Source organism: Aspergillus wentii (genome assembly GCF_001890725.1).
Source record: "Aspergillus wentii DTO 134E9 unplaced genomic scaffold ASPWEscaffold_1, whole genome shotgun sequence".
Lineage (NCBI taxonomy): Eukaryota > Fungi > Ascomycota > Eurotiomycetes > Eurotiales > Aspergillaceae > Aspergillus > Aspergillus wentii.
Genome location: NW_024467832.1, coordinates 3,070,615 through 3,087,851, shown reverse-complemented (window position 1 = coordinate 3,087,851; position 17,237 = coordinate 3,070,615). Strand labels below are relative to the sequence as shown.

The window sequence follows — 17,237 nt, the reverse complement described above, 5'->3', positions numbered from 1 at the left end:
CCCATATTTCATTTCTCTTCATCTATCCTTAATATCCTTAATATCACATCATGTCTACATCACCAAGCATTTAGGAGAGTTCAACCTCCATCTACTCTGATCTCCACCCCGCCGATGGCGCCCGCATCTTCCACGTCTACCACTCCAAATCCCACTTCAACCTCTCCATCTCCAATCCCGACAAATCGCCCCTCTTCTTCGTCAAAAACTCCTCCTTTACGCCCCGCAAACCAGACGTGACATTCCACACAGGGACAGACCAATCCGGCCCAACGGCAGCAGTATGTAAATTTATGAAATCATCCTCTCTGCTGAAAATCGGACTGGGCGATCCAGACGATCCCAACGCGATGATATGGGAGGAAATGACGAAGCAAACGTGGGATCATTCAAACTACAGATGGGAAATGACTATTCACCCTCCATCGGGGCATCCAGAACGACGATCGTTTCTGTGGAAGCGAACGCACTCGGTTGGAGTGGAGGAGTCGATGCCGGCGAAGCTTAGCCAGAGGAATTTCAAACTGGTTGATGAGCGCACGGGAGAGTTACTGGCAGTGTATGCGAATAATGGCGCGAAGAGTTGGAAGAAGGCAGGCAAGCTTCAGATTAATAAGGATTTTGGAAGAGATTGGGATACGATGGTTTTGTTGACGGGATTGTCGTTGCTGGAGAAGGAGAGGAGGAGGAGTCGAAATAGCAGTGGAGGTGGAGGTGGAGGGGGAGGAGGATAGCTTGCTAGACTGCAGACTGCAGACTGGCATTTAATGATACCTTGGTTGTTTTATTTAACTATGGTGAGATTGTCTGTGCTGTAGAGAGAGCAGTCACTGCCAGAGTGACTGTCAGTGACTGCCTTCTTCACTGCCTCAATTCGTTCCTTCCGATTCACGCTTCAATCGCAATTAAAAGAACCCAACCTTCCTCTCCTCTCCTCTCTTCCCTCTTCATATCTCATTGTCTACCTCAACAGGAAAGCTGCCAAAATCCTTCAATATATCCACGATGGATTGTTACTGCCTCGACGGCACTCATCTTTGAATTATCTGGGGGCTGTAACCCAATACAAAAGCATTACATCTATCAATGGAACAGCAACAGTAGCCCATTGTTATACCTCTCGGCCAATGCCAAAAGTCTTTGGTATGGTTGTTGGCGGGTTAGTCATACTCGCCGTGGTAGGCCTTAGGGTCTACATCGGGGCCAAATGGGCCCAATGCTAGTATGTACAAACGCATCAAGAATTATAAATACACTGACTTGAGTCAATAGCTTCGCTAGATGGCGCGTACAGCCGTTTGATCCCTCCTTGGGCCCCAGGGCCCTGGAGTTGTGGCTTCTTGTCACAAGCCTCGGAACCGCTATACCATTGCTATACAATTATCGACAGAAATAGCTCGGGGCACACCAGGGGAGTCGAATGGGGGAGGAGAAGGAGGAGAAGTGGAGAGGAGCCGAAGGATGAGGGGGCGGCGTTTGTTCAGACAGCGTCAGGATGCTAGTTAGATATATAATGTCAACTCTCTATTGGGATGTTACTCATCAATTGCATCATCCGTTTGTATGATATGAAAATGACAAGCAGTAGAACAGATCCATTGAATTTCTCTTTTCTCAATAGATGCAAAGTATTAGACACGATGAAATTCAGTATATGCCTCTCGAGAAAAGCCAAAGATCAGGAGAAAAAACGAAACGGGACGCTGGCCAAGTCCAAAAATCTCCGGAAGTTGTTACCTCTCCTCACTTCAGATTTGGACATCAAGGAGAAATGGGAAATAATCCGCATAGCTTTCCAGAAAAACGGCGTTGGGAATCCTGACATGGAATGGCTTGAAACGCAGCTGGAGCAGGTGGGAGAGTACACAATGGCTCAAGGGATACGGTTTATTGAGTGGATCGCCGACCCCAAGAAAGACATACCCAGCTGGTGCCAGAAGATTGTGGAGATGGACATCCAGGGTCGACAGATAGTCCAGCGAGAGATATATGTGCAAGAGGAGATGCAAGCCTTGCAGAAACAGCTGGAACTGACGCCATCTAACCCGAAAGAGACCGCAGCCCGGCTGACAGCGGTGGAGGAGGAAGCCAGCAGCCTCAACGAGGCATTCTGGGCCTATCGCCGACAACTGTGGAAGCTGACTAGCAACATGGGGCGCAGTCCTCCGAGTCAAGCCTTGACTACCACCAGACAAAACCCCGACTAGCATCTGATCGCCTGGTTACGGGAAGATTGCGCCCAAAAGGGAGGCTGCTGTGAGCGAGTGTGGATGCTGCGAGCAGCCTCGAAGTAGCCGGCCGCTCTGGGATCGTGGACACTGCACCACGGGCTGTGGATGTTGTATCCGCACCCGGGGACTCGCCCGTGAGAAAGAGGACAAGCTGAATGATCTGGATGATTTCCCGTTTGACGTGGTCGAGGTAAAGGATGTGTATAGCCTGCGGGTGTTTATGGCGTATATTTTTGGCCTGGGAATGGAGGATTTACCACCAGATCTTGCGAATATGATGCTTGCATCGTAAGAGGGCTGACGATCTGAGAAGGCATAAAAGGATCTTACTTCTTCAACTCGAGCATTATATCTATACTCTGTTCGATGATTAGTCATGGCCCACAATCTAATCGTCTGATTTTATCCACAACGTTAATTCCCAGACAGACCCACTGATGCTTCGAGCACACAAGGTCAAGCGATTATATGACTCAAACGAGTGCAGACAAGACTCCTGACTGGAGCTGGCCTCAGACTCAGTGAAAATCTTGCTTGGTTGAAGAAAGAATGGCCACCATCAGAGGTGGAACTGACTGACTGACTTTTAGAATTTACTTTCTATGCCGCAAAAGTATTCCGATACAACTCACTTGTCCTAGACTTGTGCTATCACAAGATGCGAAAATTGATAGGTCCATTTTCTGGATTGCCGATGGTTACGGTATGTAGACGAGCCAAGACCCAACTTACTTGCCAGGACAATTATTGTGGAGAGCCATTGGAGTCCGTATTGACAATGCCACATGGCATGACCGAATACGCTAGAAGAATTAACAGCTTCGAATTCATTATTCAAGTTCTACGTGTTCTTCCAGAAGCCAAGCCAATGAATTCCCTTGGAAATTCAAACCCAGATAAACTAATGTCAGAACTCAGACATACATCGTACTAAACTCGGAGAATTCATTATCAGTCAATACACGATACACCATCCCCAGCTAAACGACTACCGACTTGGGTAAAGATGGCAAGGCTAATCCAGCCTAACACCACGACTAGATCCATCGCAGTATGTGGAGATAACTCTATATGGTAAGTCATCCACTTTTCTGCATACGCCATGACAATGAAATAAATACGCTGTAAGTAACAACATGACTGTAAAGTGTATCCAACGTCCGTAACAAGTTGGCCCGATAATTATCCACATGGTTCGTACCACTAGGAGAAGTCAGTCATATCGTCGGCTTCATCGCCTGGCTGAACCATGGGTCGAGTCAACGGTTTGAAAATTTTGTCTGGTTGACGGAGATGGTTTGCCGTTTCTTCTTTTTCTTCTTCCAGATTACCTTTGTGTGTATGTGTAATGGATGTATCGACTTCTGAATGAATTGTCGAACATCCACATACTATGTAGTGCACATAGTAGACTGTAGTAGCTGACGCGTCGAATCAAAGACTGGATAATTCTCCGACCCCAGACAACTCAACTAACTACTACTACTACGTACTAACTGGTAGTATCAGTAATACCTGATACAGTAATACAGTTAGTCAGACCGATCAGAATATCCATAACCCGCGAACCCCCGACAACGAACGCTCAATGGCCCAGAGGCTAAATTAAGCCCCCTCTGTTCAGCCAGCCACTTTCAGGAGACTACCTTACACCTACTTCGTAGGTGTACGTACATAATTTAACGGTAGGTACTTCTGTCTAGTTAGTATACTATACTATAGTATACTTCTATTATAGAATATGCTGATACGTTGAGATCTAGGTACTCTATTCTATTCATATTGATAGTACTACTAGGTACCTACGACTGTCGTCCATACCTAGGTCTGTGAGATCCACCAAACCAGTGGGGTCCCGATCGCAGACACCAAATGCTCCGTGCCGTTTCTTGTTGGCCTGCCTTGTCTTGGGTCTTGGTCAGGGCTCAGGGGCTCACCGTAGTGTGCCACGCCCACAGTTTCGTAAGGAAGAAAAATGGAAAATGGAAAATAGAAGATAAATAGAAAGAAAAAATACTGCCTGAAAAATAGGTTCTGTCTGTACTGGAGCATCAATCATTGATCATCGTCTCATAGGAGAATATCTGGTTTTTCTATCGACAATGCCCGCTGAACTCCGTGTCCTTCTCCATTCCCGTCCCTATTACCCATATATAAGAAATAAAATAATGTGTAAAGAAATAGTATAAAGGAAAAGTGTAAGAAAGGTCAAACACCCCTCGAACTTCGCGGCCGCCCAGACGACGAAGAATCATTCAACAGATCCGGTGCTCTCGGCCCAACCATCCAATCCTCCATGGCCAACCATTCACTCCAGCTCCTCTCGGCCGCTTCAATCTCCGAATCGAGCGGCCCCTGCAGCGGACGTAGAAACGGTATCGTCTCGAGCGGCGGCATATCGTAGTCGTTTTTCACCGCGGCCCAGCCCCCGCTCTTCGCGGCGAAGAGGTAGTTGCGTCGTTCTTGTTCGTGGAGCGGCCCGATGCCTGCACCCCAGTCGTCACCGAAGAAGCCGTGCAGGACGCCCGGGAAGTCCATTCCGGTTGCGACGAGGCGACGGAGGTAGGGGATCAGTGAGACGGAGGGGGTTGATGATGGGGCGGGTGGTGTTGAGGGTGTCGATGTCGACGCTGTCGCGGATGTATCAGCCGCCGCTGCTGCTGCTGCGGATGGGGCTGTGGGCGTGGGCGTGGGCATGGGGGTCGTGGTCGAGTTGACGGGGTGAGGCTGGCACTGAAAGGGAAGACGGATATTCAAAAAGGCAGAGAGCGCTTGAACGGGGACGCTGTGCTGGGCGTGATCTAGAAAGTAACGCTGACAGTTCTGATAACGCGGATACCAGTCGAAGATGTCAAAGTTATCCGCGCCCTGGGACGCTTCCGAGAGTCCCACCATTGTTGCCGGATCAAAGTGAGAAGAGCCAGGGTTCATATTGGATGAATTGTCGACGGGTCTGAGGATTTAGTAGGCGATCGACCGAGGGGAGATAACTAGGTAGAGCCAACCTTTCCCGAGAGGAAAAAACACTTCGACCTCGACGGAGGAGGAGGGAAACTCGGTGACGAGGCGAGGGAGTCGAGGAGGACTGGGAGCGAAACAGGCTGCGAAAGTTACGACCTAGACCTCTGCCAGGATGAGAATCGTTGACGGACATCTGCTAGGTGAGGTCCATCTAGAGAGGCAGCAATCATGACATAAGAAAGAAGGAAGCGAGGGTTTAGGGAAATGGGAGCATGATGCCGTTAGGGTAAGACGTACAGTCTGAGAGAGAAGAAGAAATAAAAGAAAAGGAAGGAAGAGATGGGAAAAACGGGAGGGAAAAGAAAAGAAAAAAGAAGTGGAACTGGAGAAAGTGGATTTGTATAAAATGTTTGGGTGTAAGTATTATTTTGCTCAGATCTACGGGCAGCCCCTGGGGCAGAGGAATGATTGGTGATGGCGAAAGGAAGCCCAAGACGACCATCGCGTGTCCTTTTTCAGCGGTGGATCTGAAATAATCATCAAATAATAATAATAACAACAACAACAATACAGAACTAATAGTCTGTCAGAGAAATAATCTACTAGTTAATATTAAACTGATCTCACAGTGCTTGTTTGCATCCTGATTGGCTGCCAGCCAGATTAACGAGGATTCTGTCCCGGTTTTGGGGACTGTCACCTGTTGCCAGTGGTTGTGTATTTCTTTTTCTGTCCCAGGCCGTGGCGTCTATAGTCTTGCCTGCTAGTAGATTCAGCGGTCAGATAGCCTCAATAATTCAGGTGTTGGTATAATAAGAAACAATATTAGGGATTCGTCAGGGTGCATTGGGGGGAGTCTGGGAGATCTGGTCATCTGAACCTTCCAAACAGACCCTGACCGGCCGAGGACAACCAGTGGATGATCTTCAGCGGTACGCCGGTATTGTATCATTCGATCGGGTGTTACTTGTCTGGTACTAGCCTGTCTATGCGATTGATCGATGTTTCACTTTTGCCCGTTTCAGCCCGCCCGATTTGGTTTAATCATCTGGATTTGCCACGCGATCGATCGATACTTACCTACGGCCTAGTAGTATACTATACTGGTAGTATCTGTACTGGTGGGATCTGTAAATGATAGCGGTGAGACAGCTGTCATATATAATAATAGACCATATCAAACAGCATGATCAACTCGGACTATTGTTGGCATTTCCAGGAATTCTGCACACGTTCCATCTGATCGGCCAATCGTGTCGTGCGGCTTGTCAGAGAACGCTTAGTCAGTCGACTGTTGAGGTTCGTTGCATATGCCCTACTGCACCTCTATCCATGGTACACTCGCTGCACTACTGCAGTACTCGTAGGCTGTCGACTGACTCACCGGAGTACGCCGTCGGGATATGTTTGTTGTCAATGATCTACAATGATGCCTAAAAAAGAAAATGATAAAGACAAAAAGAAGGTAGGCAACTCTAAGTGACACCGCCACCGTGCACCGCCACAGCCCAAGTGCGGAGATGCGCGTTCTCCGTGCGGAGTCCTCCGGATTCCGCTGAAATCGGCGGAAGGATCAGACAGAGCCAAGAGGGGGTCGGGGGTAGGGTAGAACACAGGCAGGGTGAATGGGAGTATTCATATAGCATAAACAAAACTAAGGACTGTTTTCCGATGACTGATGGATGAGATTGATGACTGATGAATACTCCGGATATCGGTAGATGATGGATGCTGTGAGAGTCAAGAAATTGAGGTGGTACATGATCAAACTCAATGGAGGGGAAGGAAGTGCGAAGCGAGGGAAGTCAACGGTATAAGTAATTGGAGGACTGGCTAGGTCATGTGGCCAGAATCAGGTGGTTGAGCTGTACAATCTGTCTGGAGGAGTGGGAGTGACTTGCCTCTTTATAAATATTATACCAGCAATTGAATAACGCCGTCCCAGATAAGAGCTCACCGGCATCGGATGGGGGCATAGAGTAAACTTAGTCGATCCTCTATGATAACTTTAACAGCAAAATGCAGTCTTGACCCGGCAAAACGATCACAAGAAGTACCCCGCGACCCACAGTTCCCTTGACTAAATGACATGACTTTTACTTTAACTGGAATGGGGGCCTCTGATTGGCGGGGCTCTTATCAGTGATCGAGGGACAGCATAGAGACGATCAACGTTTCAGTCACGCGACGACCCCATGGAGAGCCCGTGGGGTGTGGGAAGCACAGGACAGGGACTGGTCAAGGTCTGGTCAGTGTCTCTACATGGTGTCATAGACATTGATTTTTGATGGTCATCGACGGTAGTATGTAGTTGTATGTAGTACTCAGAGGGTAGTAGTACGGTCGGAAGCTTCACGTGACACTTGGCGCTGTACGGGCTCCCAGGGGGGGGCATCAATCAAAAGAATAAAAATCAGACGATGAATAATCGCAATCATACGGTAGGCGACGAAAAATCAAATAAAATAGACGAAGAAAATAAATGAAGACGAAGAAGAAAAAATCCAGTCGCCACGATAATCTCCCGGAAGGCCGCAGAGATAAACCCATTCTGTGACCATAAAGTATTCGATAACATTAATTCCTCCTCGCCTCCCGAACTTCGGCCTCTCCACCTTCACCGGCGGGATCCAATCCGGCATTTCGCTTTCCGCTCTCTCTTTTCGTGCTTCTCGTCCGACTCCGGCTGCGTCTCCGCTGTCTCTTCCTCCTTTGCCCCGTCTTCAGAACACACATAAATCCTCCTCTCTCCTCTTCATTCTCGCTCTTTCTTTCTCTCCATCCTCATCCTTCTCTCCTCCATCTCTCTCTTCTCAATTGTATACCCCCCCACATTTTATCTCTGATAAGCCTTTTTGCCTCTCACCGGCGGAAAGGAAATCTTCAAAACCGCTTAATCAATCCCTCAAATCTACCTTCACCATGTCCAACCTTCCTCACGAGCCTGAGTTCGAGCAGGCCTACAACGGTATGTTCTGTCTCATATCTGATATCGTATGATCGTCGATACTAATGTATACAGAGCTCGCCTCCACTCTCGAGAACTCTTCCCTCTTCCAGAAGAACCCCGAGTACCGCAAGGCTCTCCAGGTCATCTCGGTCCCTGAGCGTGTCATCCAGTTCCGTGTCGTCTGGGAGGATGACGCCGGCAACGTCCAGATCAACCGCGGTTACCGTGTCCAGTTCAACTCGGCCCTTGGTCCCTACAAGGGAGGTCTCCGTTTCCACCCCTCGGTCAACCTTTCCATCCTCAAGTTCCTCGGTTTCGAGCAGATCTTCAAGAATGCCTTGACCGGCCTCAACATGGGTGGTGGTAAGGGTGGTTCCGACTTCGACCCCAAGGGCAAGACCGACAACGAGATCCGCCGCTTCTGTGTCTCTTTCATGACTGAGCTCTCCAAGCACATTGGCGCCGACACTGACGTCCCCGCCGGTGACATTGGTGTCACTGGCCGCGAGGTCGGCTTCATGTTCGGCCAGTACAAGAAGCTCCGCAACCAGTGGGAGGGTGTTCTCACCGGTAAGGGCGGCAGCTGGGGTGGTTCGCTCATCCGCCCCGAGGCCACCGGTTACGGTGTCGTCTACTACGTCGAGCACATGATCAACCACGTCTCCGAGGGCAAGGAGTCCTTCGCTGGCAAGCGCGTCGCCATCTCCGGCTCCGGCAACGTTGCCCAGTACGCCGCCCTCAAGGTCATCGAGCTCGGCGGTTCCGTCGTCTCGCTCTCCGACTCCCAGGGCTCTCTGGTCGTCACCGGCGAGAAGGACAGCTTCACCCCCGCTGAGATCAACACCATTGCCGCCCTCAAGGTCGAGCGCAAGCAGCTCACCTCCATCATCAACGACGCCGCTTTCGCCAACAAGTTCAAGTACATCGAGGGTGCCCGTCCCTGGACCCACGTCGGCAAGGTCGACGTCGCCCTCCCCTCTGCCACCCAGAACGAGGTTTCCGGCGAGGAGGCCAACGCCCTCATCGCCGCCGGCTGCCGCTACATCGCCGAGGGCTCCAACATGGGCTGCACCCAGGCCGCCGTCGACGTCTTCGAGGCCCACCGTGAGTCCAACAAGGGCGCCGCCGCCATCTGGTACGGCCCCGGCAAGGCCGCCAACGCCGGTGGTGTCGCCGTCTCCGGTCTCGAGATGGCCCAGAACTCGGCCCGCATCAACTGGACCGCCGAGGAGGTCGACGCCCGCCTCAAGGCCATCATGAAGGACTGCTTCGACAACGGTCTCCAGACCGCCAAGGAGTTCTCCACCCCCGCCGACGGCAACCTGCCTTCTCTCGTCGCTGGTTCCAACATTGCCGGCTTCCGCAAGGTCGTCGCCGCCATGAAGGACCACGGTGACTGGTGGTAAATCAGTCGCCCCGTCGACATGATTTTTTGATGAATTTCCTTTTTTTTCTTTTTACCCTTTTCTTTTTCAAACAGCGTGCGGACATAGAGGCGCCGGGTTTTTTTTCTTTGGTTCTTTTGCAATGTTTATATCCTAACGGCATTTATCATGAATGATATGACTGAACTATATTTTTCCTCTGTAAATCGTAGCTCCACCTTCTCTACTGGATAAATTTAGTAGTCCTCAAGTTAGCCCGTTATGAGCCTTATTAAACTTAATTGGGAGTAGTCATATGACATTAATTTATTGATGTTGTTATTTCACTTTTGTTTTGTTTTGTTTTCCATACGCCACGCTGATGCTAAACCAAAATAAATACAAAAACCGGGTATCTCAATCATGCGTATATACACGAGTAGGTTAGTAGGTAGATAGGGAAAGTAAGTAGATAGGGTATCACGATTCCGGCCACGGCGCCAAATCATGCATGATTCCGCCCTGCTGTGGCCTGGTATTATCGAGGGTATTGTGCGTGTTTGTTTCGGGCCATTGCACCATCTCGAGTGGATCGGAGAGGAGACTGCGTCGGCGGGAGAGGACGCCCCCGCACGAGGGGTTTTCCTTAGCTTGATGCACGACCGTTGTTTCGCGGGCGCGCGTGGTTCGACTTCGACGGCGGGGTCGACGGAGGTATTCGTTGGGGACGGGGTCGACTTGTTTCTTTGCGGCTGGGACGAGGTTGAGGTAGAGGGGGAAGATGGCGCCCGCGCAGAAAAGGGCGACAAGCACGTTGTACGAGTATGTTGAGCCGTGGGCGTTGGCCGCGGCGTTTTGGGCGAAGGGGAACGCGACCCCGCCGCTGATGGCCATGGTGAGCAGGGTTGCGGCGGTTTTGGTGTGGCGGGCCGTGCCGCGCAGGGAGATGGCGAAGATGATGCTGAAGACGCCGCTTTCGAAGAGGTAGACCAGAAGGCCCATGGAGACGGCTGTTGCGCCGGTGGTTTTGGTGCCAATGATGGCGCACACTATCATTCCAATGTACGAGACCATGAGGATCCAACGGGGTTTGAGGAATAGCTGGGCAAACGCGGCTACAAAACGGCCGACGGCGAACACCGCATGGCCAACTGTCAGGTATTCGTATGAGCCGAGTTTGGCGCTGCACGAATTAGTACAAATAATTGATAATAAAATATACTGCTTGGAGCATACCGTGGATGTGCGTCCGTGACAAAGGTTTCAAAGCTCATCGAAACTACCTCTTGTCCCGCAACGTAGAAATACTGCGAAAACACCCCCAGGCCGAGAGTCAACCACACTACCGGAATACCAATCACCTTTGTCTCATTATCATCGCGACGACGATTGGCCAGTTCCTCGAGGTCTTCATCTGATGCTTCGGGAATCGGGAGATAGTAAAAAGCAGCAGCCAGGAGGACGTCAAACAGCGCAATGCCCAGATACGTCCATTGGACGTCGACAAGAGACCCCACGTCCGTCACCTGTTTGAATAAGACTTTTTTTGCCAACAGCGGCGAGACAACGCTCCCAATAGCTTGCACGCCCTGTGAAATATTCAATCGGATTTCCGAGTTCTCGAGCGGTCCGCAGAGGGCAATGAAAGGATTGGCGGCTGTCTCGACCACGGCCAGTCCAAACCCTACAATAAAGTTGGACACGCTAAAAGCAGAGTACGACGTCAACACGGCCGATGGCCAGAAGATGAGAACACCACAGGCGTAGATGCAGAGACCCGTTATGAATGTTGACTTGAATCCCCACTTTTTCAAGACTACCCGTCCGACCAACGGCGGGCCCACCAAATATCCACCAAAGTAAACTGCATGTAAGCCCATGGACCGCCAAGTATCCAGACGCACAATTTCCTGGAATTGACCGTTGAGAATGTCCAGCAATCCGTAGGCAAAGCCCCACAAGAAGAAAAGAACGGTGGTCAGCGCGATCGGGGCAATCGACTCCTTGTTGTTCAGTTTCAGCATGCTGGTCGGCTTCTTCATATTGACGAAATCGAAGAATGTGATGCTTTGCGGATACGAGCTGCTGGTCAAGGTCGTGTTGGCTTCTGGGTCTTGAACAGTTTCAGGTCCCGTCAAGAACTCCAGCATATTCATCCGCGAATCCCGACGGCTTCCACTAGCGCTGCTCCCGCTTCCAGCCTGAGAGTTCTTGTTCTCGCTGGCGGATTGCGATTGCGAGCGCGAAGAGCGTTCATTGGATGCGTTGGCAGGAGGAACATCAGCAGGCATATTGGCGGCCTGGATAGCATCGGCCGTGGTTCTGGTCTCGTCGTCGGTGTCCCTGATCATTTTGGGAATGATTCGAGCAACTAGCGGTTTCAAACTCGGAACGCAGGCGCACATGACCGACACATTTACCTCGACCACAGACCACATAAATGATAGCGAGGCGTACCCTAAAACATTAGCTTAAAACCTGGTGGTTCTGACAAGGGACATACAGCTAATATCATCACCTCGGGCATCTGAAAGGTGAATTGTTTGAATTGCGAGCTGACGAGATATGGCGGCATTTTGAATATAGACAATGCGGATGACATCCACGACCGCCACGAAAAAACCAAAGCTGAATGTGATGACCAAGATGATTTTTTGTTTCCGTGGAAGGCGCATTTGCGTAAGAATAGGCATGGGAAGGAATAGTATGGCCAAGTCGGTTATGATGTTGACAGGCGACGAGGAGAGATATAGGGTGAGAATATCAGTGCATTGACCGTCGGCCGGAAGGGTATATGCGAAAGCGGCTTGCACGGGTCGACACTGGAAGACATTGACCAGAGTCAAGGCCAAACCAGCGGCGTTAACGACAAAGAGGGTGACATAATTTGCCCAGCGGTAGACCTTTTCGCCTTTGGTCAGGGTTAGGTAGAAGACGAGAATAGAGGTTTTGACGGCCATCAAGGCAGGATTCTGAACAGTTAGCAATAATAACGAATGGAACCACACTAGACCACTCACGTAGAGAACGGTAAAGGCATAATTGGCGCGATTGAGACCAGGACGGTCCTGCGGATCGATGTTGACTTCATGAAGGCCCAGACCTTTGTGCGTCGCATAAAAGAGAGAAAAGGTGAAACCAAAGTCCAGGACCCAAGCCAGCAGAATCAAATGATCGTGCAATCCCACTCTCCCGACGACAAAAATCCTCGAAACGAATCGTAGACCGACAAACACGCTCGCAATGACGAGGAAAATAATCGACACGACAAGAACCTCGGGTCGATGGTCTCCCTCCATGGTGAGCGACCGAGTATCCGGACAAGGCCGTCGCCCGGACGGCCACGGCGCGAACCACGAGCGACAAACAGTTGTTGAAACGGCCAAAGACTTGTATCTAGAGTGTATACCGATTGAGGGGGATCAATTCCATCACTGGTGTGCGAAACTTGAGCCCCATCGTCGCCGAATTCGCGGTTCGGGGAGGATCGGGGAATTTGCGCAGTCGCTGGAGGAGCGAAGCGATGATGTCGGGGAGGAGGATATTTTAAAAAAGGACAGGGCGACGAGGGAGACCAACAGGTCGAAAGTCGAAAGTCGAAAAGAACGAAGGAAGCGACGTGGAGAAAATGGGGGGAGAAAAAAAGAAAAAAGGCACGAGGAGAAGTTCCGAAGGAGGGTAAAAAGAGTGGCTGCGGACGTGAGGGATTGAGGGGAGACGAGCGGGCGAAAGGCGGAGGCAGCCCGTGGGAGGAGATGCGTGGGTCTAGGGATGCAGAAGATGAGGACAATTATTTCAGAGATCAACTTGAGGGTGACTCAGACTGAAGGAGTGTGATGGTTATGAAGTGTCGAGAGAGAGAGAGAAGAGGAGGTGAAGAGGAGGTGAGAGGTGATGCTGTCCTGGCAGCTGTTCAACTGCAGAGCTGCTGTCCAACATTCGCATCCAGAGTCATCCTCGAAAAGCCTCAAGAATCCCAATCCAGCTCAGTCAGACTGACTCTTTTTTTTTTTTTTTTTTTTCTCCAATCATGCGGACCATAAATGAGACAGTCAGACTGGATTGACAGACGTAAGCTTTTTCCCCAGACCCAAAAAGAGCAAGACATGGTTCTCCAGACCGTGGACAGACGCCATCGAGCCGATCATCGTAAAGAAGCGCCTGTTTGGGTAAAAGAGCAGAGGGGGACAACACCAACCTGGAAAGGATTGACTGGACACGCAGTCAAGAACCCTAAGCGTTGGATAGTGTTGGAAGATCGGTGTTGAGGATTTGCTTTTGGTGGCAAAGTCGGTCTGGAAGAATGCTTGGCTGATCGACTGTGCATGTTGTTGATGATGAGAATAGAGATAGAGATGGGTAGAGGATATGCAATGATTTGATATGATGAAGAGGATGACAGAAGTTGATTTCCTGCATAATCTGACAATGCATTGTGTTCTTTGTTTGGTTGTTGGTGATTATGCAGTGTTGATAGGGATAACTTATGCACACAACTTCATTATCACACATATCAGTCTCAGACAGAGTACCAGACAAAGTATTAATTGAATACTATTATTATACTCTTCATCAGATGGTTCCTGATAATTGATCCGTAAATAAGAAACGTCTGGTTCAGATAAAAATTCAGATAAAACTCTTCCTGTTAAAAATAGTCGAAACAACACGAGTACGAGAGAGTTTCCTAATCAGGTAATGTATAGTATTCGTATTGCCTTTATATAAATCCACCTCTGCACTTGTTCAATTTATTCTTCATCTATTCTACAGTCACTCTTCTACATCATGTCTCCCAATCGAAGCAGCTACATCCGTTGTCCCTCCAACCAAGACGGAAATGTCTTCCAACTCTCCTTCTCGACAGTCCTTCGAGCCCTCCAGGCCATCTTCGCCTTTGTCACCATGGCCCTCTACGGTATCGACCTACAACACGCCAGCGCCGTTCATAACAGAGCCGATTCCAGCTGGATATACGCAGAAATGGTCGCTTGTATTTCTGTCGTCATCTGCATCGCACACTGCATCTTCACACCGAAACGAGGCGTCTGGTTTATCTTTGACTTTGTCATGGTCGTCCTCTGGGCTGCGCAGTCTGGGCTGTTTGGAATTATGTACATCGGCAATCATGAATCGGATGATAAGGACTTTACATTGTCAGTGCAAAGAATGAAGGCTGCAGCGGGGATCAATCTGGTGAATATGGTGTTGTGGTGTATTGCTGCTGTCTATGGGATTGTGTGTGTCTGTTCTTGTAAAAGACGGACCAAGAAGGTAGATGAGGAGAAGGATATCGAACGAGGGGTGGAAGAAAGAATTCAAGAGAAGCCAGAGAAGGAAATGTCCAAAGAGAAAGAAATGCTCAAAGAAAAGGAGGAGAAAATGGAGAGACCCCCGAGTTATGAATCTTGAAATTCTCGTGATAATTTAGCGACGTTGCACTGGGAATAACCTCGGATGTGATCAACACGAGCTCAATTGACTACCTACCATTGGCCAATTCACATGTTAATGCATGTTAATGTCATCAATACTACCCTGCTATATTAATATTGTTGATCATCACAGCCTATGCCATGCATACGGGCATATCTGCATCTTCACATGGCATCTTTCTCCTCATTATTTCCCAAAAGAGAAGGCGATCGGTCCAGGCCGGACAGGTAGTATGTCGATCTATTTTGCTATATAAAATGCACCTTTGCCAGTTTCCATAACAGCAGTCAGCATCATGAAGATATCCATTCTCGCCGTATTTTCCCTGGCTCATGCAGTCACAGCCAACTGGGCTGAGTCTATCTGGGACGATGTCAAACATGCCGTCAACTGTGCTGGATGCGAGGTGAGTTATCCACTACTAGATAGGATGTCATCACTGACAGACAGACTGTTCTATTTGCTCTCAAAGGAGTTGCTGATCTAGGCGAACACGCATTCCAAACCGTCCTGACTGATGTGTGCGATATCAGTGGTGTATGTTAATTCTGTCTCTCTATCTTTAAATCTCATCTTATACGAAAACAGACCGAAGATAAAGACGTCTGCTCTGGCCTCATCGCCGCTGAATCCCCTGCTCTATATTACAACATCAAGAACCTCGGTGTCAAATCCCACACCTCCAAAGTCCTCTGCGCCCAACTCTTCGGGCTCTGCCAATTCCCAGCGGTTCGACCGTATAACCTCACCTTTCCATCTCCCAAGCCAACCACTTCTCGTCCGCCTCCCAGTGGACAATCGCCTATCCGGGTAGCGCACATCAGCGACACGCATGTTGATCTATCCTACGAAACAGGATCGAATTATGAATGCTCCAAGCCCATCTGCTGCCGGGTGTATACGGACGAAGATGCTCCTGGGAATACCTCGTTTCCCTGCGGTCCATACGGCAACACCAACTGCGATCCCCCACTGCGTCTGGAAGAGAGCATGATGGCTGCTATCAAGTCGCTCAATCCTGCGTTCTCCATCTACACCGGCGATGTAGTAGCCCACGATCTCTGGATGGTCGACAAGACGGAAGTTCTGGATGACTTCAATGCCACCTACAGCATGCTGGACCAGCTCGACCTGGTCTACGCAGCAGTCGGGAACCACGACACCACACCAGTCAATCTCTTCCCCTCGACTCAACTGCCAGACAAAGACAATCAATGGGCCTACGATGCTCTCACAGCCGAATGGAAAAGCCTGACCAACTCGTCCATCCAAACCACCGAATACGGCTCTTATTCAGCCATCTATGAAAACCTGCGCATCATCTCGTACAACAGCATCTTCTACTATCAAGACAATTTCTACGCCTACACAGACCCAATGGCCCACGATCCCTCCAACCAACTCACCTGGCTCATCGACCAACTCCACGAAGCTGAATCCGCAAACCAACGCGTCTGGCTGATCTCTCACATCCCAACGGGCGGAGTGGACCATCTCCACGATTACTCGCACTATATAGACGAGATTGTCCAGCGCTACGAAGCGACCATTTCCGCCCTCTTCTTCGGCCATACACATACGGATCTTTTCCAAATCGCCTACTCTGATTATAAAAATCGTGCCTGGGACACTGCCTCGGCGATTGGATATGTCGCGCCATCGTTGACGCCGACGTCTGGCCCGCCTGCGTTTCGCATCTACGATATCGACCCGGTCACGTTTGCCGTACTAGACTATACGGTCTACATCGCCAACATCAGCAACCCGTCATATCAATCCAACCCCAAATGGGAGAAATACTACTCGGCGAAAGAGGCATATGGCTCTCTTCTCTCTCCACCAGTTACAGATTCGTCAAGCGAACTCACCCCATCCTTCTGGCACAACGTCACGGCTCTCATGGAGAAAGACGATTCCGTGTTCCAAGACTGGTGGTCGCGAACAACCCGCGGGTACAACGTAACGACATGTACAGGCGACTGCGCAAAGAAGGAAATCTGCGCCCTCCGCGGCGCCGACGCACAATATAACTGTGTTACAGCAACGCCCGGATTCCACTTTGACAAACGAGAGGAAAGCGAACAGAAGCCTAGGCCGGAATGTGAAGATGGACTGGGAAGAGTGCTGGGTGATATGATCCACAAGAAAGATTTCGTGGACTTGCTTCACGAGAGAACGGCTCAGTATCAGCACAGATAATGACATACCCTGCTACCTGGTATTACTGAATCACAATGCCAACACATTATAATATATGCATCGGTGTTTGAAATCCACCTGTACATCCATACATCT

At 49.8% G+C, this 17,237-nt stretch overlaps 7 protein-coding genes across 7 annotated transcripts; 5 read left to right on the top strand and 2 right to left on the bottom strand.

Annotated features, from left to right (window-relative positions):
* The first annotated feature begins 35 nt into the window (after positions 1-35).
* ASPWEDRAFT_34701 (uncharacterized protein) lies at positions 36-1,125 on the top strand. The gene has a single exon (XM_040834071.1). The coding sequence runs from the start codon at positions 294-296 to the stop codon at positions 732-734; it is 441 nt and encodes a 146-aa protein (XP_040694879.1). The 5' UTR covers positions 36-293; the 3' UTR covers positions 735-1,125.
* Positions 1,126-1,634: 509 nt separating this feature from the next.
* On the top strand, positions 1,635-2,297 carry ASPWEDRAFT_34700 (uncharacterized protein). The gene has a single exon (XM_040834070.1). It carries the CDS (start codon positions 1,641-1,643, stop codon positions 2,205-2,207), a length of 567 nt encoding a protein of 188 aa, XP_040694878.1. The 5' UTR covers positions 1,635-1,640; the 3' UTR covers positions 2,208-2,297.
* A 2,163-nt stretch (positions 2,298-4,460) lies between these two features.
* On the bottom strand, positions 4,461-5,138 carry ASPWEDRAFT_76983 (uncharacterized protein; the record flags this gene model as incomplete). The annotated part of the gene is made up of 1 exon (XM_040839542.1): positions 4,461-5,138. A coding segment is annotated over one exon (678 nt), but the record flags the coding sequence as incomplete, so codon positions are not given.
* A 2,976-nt stretch (positions 5,139-8,114) lies between these two features.
* On the top strand, positions 8,115-9,548 carry ASPWEDRAFT_102820 (glutamate dehydrogenase; the record flags this gene model as incomplete). Its single annotated transcript, XM_040827512.1, has 2 exons — positions 8,115-8,160; positions 8,215-9,548. The coding sequence occupies 2 exons, from the start codon at positions 8,115-8,117 to the stop codon at positions 9,546-9,548; spliced, it is 1,380 nt and encodes a 459-aa protein (XP_040694876.1).
* Positions 9,549-9,986: 438 nt separating this feature from the next.
* ASPWEDRAFT_47830 (putative MFS monosaccharide transporter) lies at positions 9,987-12,805 on the bottom strand (the record flags this gene model as incomplete). Its single annotated transcript, XM_040837017.1, has 4 exons — positions 9,987-10,689; positions 10,743-11,964; positions 12,010-12,478; positions 12,527-12,805. 4 exons carry the CDS (start codon positions 12,803-12,805, stop codon positions 9,987-9,989), a joined length of 2,673 nt encoding a protein of 890 aa, XP_040694875.1.
* Positions 12,806-14,208: 1,403 nt separating this feature from the next.
* ASPWEDRAFT_34696 (MARVEL domain-containing protein) lies at positions 14,209-14,948 on the top strand. Its single transcript, XM_040834069.1, has one exon. The coding sequence runs from the start codon at positions 14,295-14,297 to the stop codon at positions 14,916-14,918; it is 624 nt and encodes a 207-aa protein (XP_040694874.1). The 5' UTR covers positions 14,209-14,294; the 3' UTR covers positions 14,919-14,948.
* A 289-nt stretch (positions 14,949-15,237) lies between these two features.
* On the top strand, positions 15,238-17,141 carry ASPWEDRAFT_167228 (PPN1 endopolyphosphatase family protein; the record flags this gene model as incomplete). The annotated part of the gene is made up of 3 exons (XM_040830123.1): positions 15,238-15,348; positions 15,393-15,479; positions 15,531-17,141. The coding sequence occupies 3 exons, from the start codon at positions 15,238-15,240 to the stop codon at positions 17,139-17,141; spliced, it is 1,809 nt and encodes a 602-aa protein (XP_040694873.1).
* Between the last annotated feature and the right edge of the window lie 96 nt (positions 17,142-17,237).

What these genes read in the sequence shown, in the direction of transcription:
- ASPWEDRAFT_34701 (XM_040834071.1), top strand. Translation starts at nt 294, where the DNA reads ATGAAATCATCCTCTCTGCTGAAAATCGGACTGGGCGATCCAGACGAT.
- ASPWEDRAFT_34696 (XM_040834069.1), top strand. Translation starts at nt 14,295, where the DNA reads ATGTCTCCCAATCGAAGCAGCTACATCCGTTGTCCCTCCAACCAAGAC.
- ASPWEDRAFT_34700 (XM_040834070.1), top strand. Translation starts at nt 1,641, where the DNA reads ATGAAATTCAGTATATGCCTCTCGAGAAAAGCCAAAGATCAGGAGAAA.